Source organism: Hypomesus transpacificus, chromosome 7 (assembly GCF_021917145.1).
Source record: "Hypomesus transpacificus isolate Combined female chromosome 7, fHypTra1, whole genome shotgun sequence".
NCBI classification, from domain to species: Eukaryota; Metazoa; Chordata; class Actinopteri; order Osmeriformes; family Osmeridae; genus Hypomesus; species Hypomesus transpacificus.
In genome coordinates, this window is record NC_061066.1 from 8,811,961 (window position 1) to 8,821,377 (window position 9,417).

General features: G+C 46.3%; 2 protein-coding genes across 2 annotated transcripts in view; one reads left to right on the forward strand and one right to left on the reverse strand.

The window, feature by feature from the left end:
- The window catches only part of ccdc146 (coiled-coil domain containing 146), a 23,973-nt gene extending 14,859 nt beyond the window's left edge, over positions 1-9,114 (reverse strand). The window contains exons 1-2 of the mRNA XM_047023173.1: positions 9,028-9,114; positions 5,857-6,031 (exon numbers count right to left, since the gene is read on the reverse strand). Coding sequence (XP_046879129.1) covers positions 5,857-6,024 — 168 coding nt within the window. The 5' untranslated portion in view covers positions 6,025-6,031; positions 9,028-9,114. The remainder of the gene's footprint in view (positions 1-5,856; positions 6,032-9,027) is intronic.
- On the forward strand, positions 207-5,531 carry fgl2a (fibrinogen-like 2a). The gene is made up of 3 exons (XM_047023174.1): positions 207-1,113; positions 3,820-4,039; positions 4,384-5,531. The coding sequence occupies exons 1-3, from the start codon at positions 426-428 to the stop codon at positions 4,868-4,870; spliced, it is 1,395 nt and encodes a 464-aa protein (XP_046879130.1). The 5' UTR covers positions 207-425; the 3' UTR covers positions 4,871-5,531.
- Positions 9,115-9,417: the final 303 nt, after the last annotated feature.

Genomic DNA, 9,417 nt, shown 5'->3' on the forward strand with positions numbered 1-9,417 from the left:
CTCTGTTCAGGGAAATGGGCTGACTTACCCGAGACCTTGCTTACCTACTCTCTCCCTCAATATTCTTTTTTCACAGTGCTGCTGCTGCTGCTATTGGGTTTGAGAAATTATGCAATTCAGCCCCTCCCACCCCTCCCTTGTTCCTCTCTCTCTCTCTGTCTCCCTCCCTCCCTCTCTCTCTCTGTCCTGATATTAATGACACAGCTATCTGAGGCAGCAGCAGTTCTGACTCCCCTCTCCTGCAAGCAGCACTTGCACTGTCTTTCTCTGCACATCTGACTCTCTTTCACACACTCTGTCACTCACACACACGCACACACATACACACTCATTATCTCTCACATACAGACCGGCTTGTGCATCTTTCACCCACTAGGACATCTCACATACAGACAGACAAACAAACAAACACACCCTCCAGCACCATGCAGAAGGTCCTCTTTTGTATTTGCGCCTCTGTCCTGCTGGCTACAGACCCCCTGAGGAGCCTGGAGCTGACTGAAGGGAAACAGCCGCAGCAGAGATGGGACAGTGAGGGAGCTGGGACTGGGACTGGGGCTGGATCCTGCTCCCTGAAGCTGAAGCCAGCGGGCCAGTGCGGGGAGGAAGATGACTGCCCCTACCAGGTCACCCTGCCGCCCCTCACCATCCAGCTGCCCAAGCAGTTCAGGCTGCTGGAGAAGACCATGAAGGAGCTGCAGAGCCTCAAGGAGACTGTCCACAAGCTGAAGAGCGCCTGCCTGGAGGGCCGGCAGCAGGCTGACCAGAGCCTACAGAGGGACAGTGGGGAGGCAGGGGGCCCGGGGCTGGGGCAGTCTACCGGGGCCAGTAAGGAGGAGCGTGGGGACGGAGGCATCTTCCCCGGACCAGGGGCCAGCGTTCCAGGGAAAACGCTTCATGAGATGCAGACCAAGATGCACCGCATGTCGGCCAGCCTGCGTAACGCCCGGGGCCAGATCAGCTCCCTGCAGGGGCGTGTGGAGGAGCTGAGCCTCATCAACATGCAGAACGTAGAGGCCATGGTGGACAGCCGTGTGGAGAACATCACAGGACTGGTTAAGAAGCTCAGCACCACGTGCACCAATCAGTGTGCCGTCACAAACACCCCACAGTGTAAGTAGCTCCAAATCTACCATTATGAAGTGTTCACATTAACATGTAGCTTATATTATGTGCGATTCAACAGCCTTTTGCAAGTTTCCCTCCATCCACAATCACTTAACTAGTCTGCTGTTAGTGACCAAACTCATATCTTTGTGGCAGTCTGTAGTATTGACCGTCCGTTTTGCCGATCCAGGAAGTCTAATCTTGTGTGTTTGATATCCACTGTCACTGTGCTCGGCACACCCAGAGCCTCTCCAGCCTCACGTCGCTGTACAACTCACCACTGTAGAGTCCATCACTGATCTAAGAGCCCCAAGTCAACTGATGGCTGTTGTTTACTCTGCGGAGGGTCCAGTGCTCTCCCTGATTCCTGTGTTGCGTGTGTTCAGAGAATATGGTTTGACTGTGCCCCTCCCTGGCTCAATATACACCTCTCACAGTCACACCGTTTTTACGGGTACTGAGTGCTGTACTTGAGAAAAGGAGCGAACATTGATTTTGAGTCATCATGATTCAGGATGGTGTTACTTTATCAATGGCTTTGACCTCAGTGACTCAATTCACTGCAGGGACTTGAGCTTCTGTAATCACTATTGTTACTGGCTTGCCAATGGATGATTAAAGTTACATTCCATGTTCAATTTGGTCCTGTGAGAAAGTGACAGAGGGGCAATCAAATCGTCACAGTTTATAGCAAAACTGCACCTACGATATGGTCAATTCTCACTGTAGCAGAGATCTGTAGAGTTTGCATATTTTTCTAAGGGCTTATTGGAAATAAATTTGTCAGTCTGCTTAAATTTTGCAAGACACTCAAACTCTTGGGGACACTACAGTAAATCAGAGGAGGTCGAATTGGAAATCCATGACTATGATTATGGAAAAAGAAGTAAAACCCTTAGCTCTGGACTTCAAACTAACATTTCTATATCCAAGTAGAGGTGCACTTGTTGGAGAGGTTGGTTCACTAGTCACCGCCAAGGATCATGTGACAGTGAAAACCAATCGACCAATCCCCAACTCCCGAGACAGCGATCTGTTCCTGGAAACAGCTGTGACAGTCTTAGTTTGAGCTGGATCGGACCAGACAGCACTCTGATGTCTCTCAGGGTTGAGTTCTGAGAACGCTCAGTCCAGCGTGAACAAGAAGCCAGAAATGACACCCCTCGTTACCTCTGCCAACAACACTTAACAACAACACATGCCGTCAGTACTATGCCTGTCTGAGATTAGTCATGGTGAGAGAGCTCTGGTCTCTTGGTTTGGTTTGTCTTGTCTAGGCAGGTTCATATCCATGCCAATTACAAGAGATAAGCCGTGAAAAACAGATTAATTGTCATAAACAGTTATTATATAAGGATTCCATCCGTGAACTTCTCTGAGGGAGGGAAATGGATACTTCCATTTTTCTATGTGGGAAAATTGATTAGCAGCACAATGCCAAGGTTCATGTCTGTGTATGTCAATGAAGCTCAGACAGAGATCACGAAAAAGAAATTTTAACGTTGTAAAGTACAGATTGTTTGTGTGATATGTTTGTGTGCCAGAGTATTCTGTGTTAACACAACCATCTCAAGGTCAGGTTTCTATCTAGATAAGGGAAAACAGCTCAATAACAACCCCGATATCAACAGCGGTACATGTGCAGGTTGTTAAAGCTTGGATGCATCATTAACGCGGGACCAATCTGCAGATTAAATAAACTCTGTTTTCTATTGCACCAAAAGTATTTCACAGCGGAAAAAAACCTGAAACTCCCCCTCACTAAAACCAGTCCACTGCAGCTTCACTCATATACATTGTTAGACTGCTAGTGGTGAACAGCTGGCACAACCCTGATTAGCCTGTCGAGTGCTCTTAAACACAAACAACTTAATCAACAGTAGGGTGCTAGGCTGTTCTTTATTCATCTCTTGCGTAATTCCTTGATTACACAAAGCTTCCCCTCTTCTGTCCATCATAATAATCAGTTTCCATGTCAGCCAGTCAGTCAGGAAAAACTATCTAGGACAGCCAGAGTTGAAGTTACAGGCTCCTCTCTGTCTTTCTGGAGGGGGGGGGGGGGGTGACTGACTCAGACATACAGGCAGAGAGACAGACAGGCAGGCAGAGAGACGTGCAGAGAGACAGACAGGCAGGCCGAGAGACAGACTGGCTGGGTTTGTTTTGTGGGAACTGGAAAGCGTAAGCCAACTCATTCTGGAGCAAACAAACCGTCTGACAGCTGCTGTCCCAAGCTGTGTCCTCTGCCCTGTTCTGGGAGTCCACTGTGTGGGACGCCACCTTACCACAACACAGAGGGGGGCCAGCTCAGTGGGAGCCAACTGGCCTCGAAGGGACACTCTGATATAGAGACACTGTGTCACTTTCTAAATCCCGGGAGGGGCTCCGTGCTGCGGTCCTGGTGTCAGGATGATTTAGGGCCGTGACACCCTCAAAGAGGGGGTGCGACTCGGTAATCCACTTAGACACTTTCCCACGTTTGGGCAGGGCTGTCCCTTTATGTCCAGCCCCCTGACAGGGAGCTGGACTCCAGCACTGGGCAGAGTCAGCAGGGCTGCTAATAGCATGCTATGGGCAGCTTTGACCCTTATCCTCTTATGACCGATGCCTCTCTCTTCTTCATCTCTCCTTTCCTCTGTCTCCCTCCCTCCCGACCTTCCCCTCTCCAATCCCTCCCTCTCCCATTTCCCTCCTCTCACCACTCCCCTCCAGTCATCCTGGCTCCCAGGGACTGCTCCGACTACGACGTGCTGGAGGAGAGGAAGAACGGAGTGTACCGCGTGACCCCGGACCCCAAGAACGGCACGTTTGAGGTGTACTGCGACATGGAGTCGTTTGGAGGGGGCTGGACCATGGTGCAGCAGCGCCTCAATGGCTCCGTCAGCTTTAACCGCACCTGGGCCGAGTACAAGAAAGGTTTCGGGAACCTCCGGTGGGTGTTGGCCACAGGACAGGGAGATAGGTCACCTACGCTGAACCACGCTCTCCTGCATAATATGAATGTGATAGCATAAAATGCATAATAATAGCTGTACGTCAGGGTGAAAGACTGATTCCATTCGGTCCTGTTCCGTCTAGTCAACGGATGTTCAGTTGTATTCTGCTTCTGGGTAGAGAACAGCGTGATGAAACAGAGGCTAGAGAAGCCTTTACCGGGATTACGCCTAGAGATATAGCTAACGCAAAACGCAAATCATTCGATTGTAACATATGTGATGGTTGTGGAACATGCACAACAGATCCAATGTAGTTACTCTGATCTGCTCTGCTCTCCAGGGGTGAATTCTGGTTGGGTAACGACCGCATGCACCTGCTGACCAAGGGTAAGGACATGGTCATACGCATCGAGCTGGAGGACTTTGAGGGTGTCCGGGAGTACGCCAAGTACGACAAGTTCTACGTCGCCAACGAGTTCCTCCGCTACCGGCTCTCTATGAGTGGTTACAGTGGAACAGCCGGCAACGCCATCAACTTCAACAAGCACTTCGACCACGACCAGAAGTTCTTCACCACGCCAGACCGGGACAACGACATGTACCCGTCTGGAAACTGTGGGGCCTACTACAGCTCGGGCTGGTGGTTCGACGCCTGTATGTCCGCCAACCTCAATGGCAAGTACTACCACAAGAGGTACAAAGGAGTAAGGAACGGGATCTACTGGGGAACGTGGCACAACATGACCACAGAGTTCTACCCCACCAACTACAGGCAGGCCTTCAAGACCGTCAAGATGATGATACGCCCCAAGAACTACGCTCCCTAGGAGCTAGCCTGGCTGGCTGCTTCCTCTGGTGAGGGCTAGGGGGAAAGGTTTAGGGTTGGTGGGTAAATTGAGTATCATTGGACAATTCCCATGACATAAGTTTTTGTTTTCTTCATATTTACATTTTACACCCTTTACCATTCTGGTTCTTACTGTAAGCATTATCGTTTCTTAAACAGGACTGTACAGTACACACATGCACATACCAGTCAAACTGGTCAGAGCTCGAAAATGTATTGGTATAATACTGCCATCTAGTGTTAGACTAATGCCATCAGCCTCAATTACTAAACTAAAACCCTATGTAGGCTGTGTAGAGCAGATACGAAGGATGATTCAAGAAGTACATGTACAGTATTTATTTTTTGGATTACAATAGCTTTTTATTATACTAATATATGGTCCATTTATTCAGGTTGTGCATAGTTAAGTGTTGTCTCCAATTTAATTGGTGAGTCATTAGATAGTCATTGAAATGCAAGGTACCCCTCCAGAACAATTCATTTGTGTAAGACAAAAAAGGATTTGCCTATCTTCCAAATGTCAAAAAAGTATGTGTGTACATTTAGTGTTTTGTGTATATATTAGTTTTTCTATCATCGTAAAGTCTTGTTCAAAAACATTTACTTTTATATGAAACATTAAAGTTACACTAGCTTTGCTTGAAGTTGTCCTTGGTTATTTATATTCCTATCTGATACAGCCTACAAATCGAGGAGATACCGCTCATGCCTTAGGACCATGCAAACACAAGGTAACCTTTCTTATTGGAGGAGAGTACATTTACATTTAGTCATTTAGCAGACGCTCTTATCCAGAGCGACTTACAGTAAGTACAGGGACATTCCCCCCGAGGCAAGTAGGGTGAAGTGCCTTGCCCAAGGATAAAACTTTATTTGGCACGGCGGGGAATTGAACCGGCAACCCTCTGATTACTAGCCCAACTCCCTCACCGCTCAGCCATCTGAGTACCGATAGCTACATACCTCATCTAGACACTGGAAGGCAGGGCTGGCTGATATGTTTGTGCTAGGTCCCTCCTCTGGCAGTGCTGCGTCAGGTGCCAGGGCGGAGAGGGGGATTTCCTCTGAAGATAGTCCCTCTCCCTCTTCTCCTCCGCTGGGAGAGGGACTTCTCCTCTCAGCCTGGCTCATGTTCTACCTGTGAGATGAACACGCACGGACAGTCACACACAAGCACAAGCACACACCTTTGAGAATCATGGATGATGGTGAGTATGAAAGTAACTGTAACTCAGAAGAGCATAAGTTTTTGTTGCAAGAACTAACTAGTGTAACAGACGTGGTCTCGCAAGCTCCGTCAGAGGCATACCGGCCAATGTTCGCTCCCACCGGGAGTCGAACCTGCCACCTCTCGACTTCCAAGCACAACCACTACCAACTACCCCAACAAAATACTAGCAATTAGCAGACGCAGGTGGCCTGTTACATACTTGAGGAGTGAGTTTCACCACACACCGGCTACACCTTATGTCTATGGGCTACACTCATCACAGTTAAAAACGTCACCAAACGTCAAAAGCCTGCGAGCGATTACCTACAGTAAATATATACTTGGAGTAAGTACATGTTTGATAGAATCTGATCTCTCTATCGCTCTTGGTTTTCCCCAGAGCGATATAAATATAATTTAACATTTTTATATGGCTCTGGTTTTCCCTACTCACTGTGGGGATAGCTGGTCACGTGACCCCCGAATTTTCAGACGTTGAAGTTGTTACTGACACGTAATGATCGCTAGATGGCGCTTCTTGCATGGATAAATGGCAAGATCGAAGAATGAAATTGACTTGTCAATCTGTCAAACATTTTGGTGTCGTAGTCTGTGATTATTTCAGGGGCGGAGCAAGGAGTGGCACGTATCCCCCTGGAATCTGATCTCAGGTGCCCCCACTATTTAGATTGGCTCTGAATGATGTCAATCTCAATAAGAAATTGTTTAAGATCCTATAGCGATCTCCCTGGACTGAACATGACATAAGCCATATATTCCCGCTTTTCCTAAAGGTTACACTCTGTGGACAGCGTAAACTGAGGTGGGTTTTGAGGGTGTGTATATAGGATAGGCTACATGAATTGTAATTACACAATATTATTTCAATTGCGCATTCCCCAAATAGCACTGTTTTTATTGCTGAATTGGCCTTTAGCGGCGACAACATTCTGCAGCATTACTGTAGATTTTTCTTAGGACCCGCGCTCATTCTCAAGACAACCAGTTTGAATGTTAGCACTACACTGGTGGCAATGACCAGCTTATACAAATTTAGCCTCAGACAAATGCATTCTATTTGAAAATCCGCAGGTTTTCGTCGGAATTCCGCGCTCGCGAATAACGTTTGGGCCTGCTAATATTAGCCTGGTCCTAACCAGACTCTCGTACATTTAATTTGTACAGAGAGTCTGGCCTTGCTCCATTGACAAGCGTTGACTTCCTTGTAGGCGGGTACTCTGTTGAAGTTTAAAACTATTGGATCTGCCCAGAGCCACTCTGATCTGCCATAACCAATTTTTAGCGTTTGCCTTAGCCAATTCCTTCACCATACTGTAACAGAGCTAGAAAATTAACTGTTCCCGAACACCGTGGGGAGGAGGGCCACAACATCATGGCCACCAGCGAAACTTGTTCTTGCTCCGGCTTCAGTTTATAGATATTCGGCAGTGTTGCCACAACGGACCGAATGGCTTTGCTCGCATCTTTCTCCGCCGCCGTTACGGAACTACAACTCAAACTAGCGCAGGATATAAACGTCATTGTAGCTGGACAATAGGGGACCACTTAATCTGCAATTCATTGTTGCTAGCTCTAATCAGATGTGCATTTAGAATCTTACAAGCTATATCTAACAATAAACTTGAAGTAAAGCTGGCTATATAACATTTGGGTGACCAGACATCCTCTTTTACCCTGACATTTTACCCTTTTCCAGACCCAAAAAAATGCATCCAGCAGGGATTCCAAAATTGTCAGGGATTTTGCCTTGTCGTAAATTTGTGTTTCTCTGGGTCTTTCAAAAACTATCACGTCATTCATGTTCAGTGTTGCAAAGCAAGTTAGCTGGTAAATTGATCAAATTACTGCATTATTTTAAAACTATTTTCAAAATCAGCTACCTTGATTTTTAACACTCAACATGAATGGGGTTGAACGTTGCAAAATACAATGTTTGGGACTATAGGTCGCAAAATACACGCTTTACTTCTGCCTTCTTCGATTAAACTACAATGGAAGTCTATGGAAGTGTCCTAACTCTCTTTTTATATGGCTCTGGGTCTACCTAGCTTTGACTACCAAGCCTTTTAATCCGTGGCGTGCTTACATAGTCCTTAATGTCCCAGTATTTTAAGAAAATATTAACTGTAACTATATACATGTTTCTTAAACTATTTGTTCTAGTCCTATCAGAGTGAAAGGTGCTAGTTGTCTAGCATTAACTGTTAAGTCAGTGGCGTTGTTAGACATAAAACTGTACTGGGGCACAGTGCACTATTAGGCTATAGAAACTCCCCTCGCTTAACCCACTATATAACAGTTCAGGCACGCAAGCTTGATATCAGCTATGGCAGGGACATCTATAGTTAATGCAAGCTTTGTGTTTTCGGTTTGTTAAAACTCAAACTTTAGATTTGACTGGGGCACGTGCCCCTGTAAAAAGGGTCTAACGACGCCCCTGTGTTAAATTATGTGTAATAAACGAATACGAATGAAAAAGACATTGTGCTCCTAAATTTTCTCATTTAAGAGCACATGTAGCTACAGTACCCATTGGTGGAAACATCATCGTAGAGCCCTGGTCCATTTATTATGAAACGAGCTGAACCCCCTTTGAGACAAACTATTCTAACGACGTTGTCACTGGCAGTATTTTCCAGATGGAATCGCGATTCAAACAGTAGCTACCATCTGCTAACTGAAAATATGCCCCCAAAGGCGACTTTTTGGTCTCAGTCAAAAGCCCTGCGTGTGGAAGCTAGCCTAGCTGCTGTTGCTAGCCAAATTACACTGAGTGGATTGTTTGAATGCGCCGGAAATTAAAAACGTTTCTTTTGAGATACATTTTAGGCTGTGGCATTGAATACAGCAACGCACCACACAAGCTTGAGTTTAAATATATTATTTAATGTGACATTACTTACTGTACATGCAAGTCTTGAATTGATGTTACTGTAGTACACCATGGCACGATACGATACTTGCTGTGCAGCAATGCACGTTGTATCCATGCGTCGTTGCTAACATGTGACGTAGCCTAGCACACGAAGGCACTTTTTGCCACAAAAACGGAATTTCAGTTTAAACCGTGCAACGTTACGTAAATACAAATACAATCAACTCAATTGCTACCAAGACGAAACTTTTTGATATTTGTGATAAGCGGGAGGGGGGCCTCAAAAAATGAAAACTAAAGTCCATAGCCCAGGGGCCTCAAGTGCTATTAATTAAGACGCCCCTGGGGAAATCATGAACATGCAATGCTGTAATTAATTAGATCCAGTTATAATGGCAAAACATATATAGCTAATGTT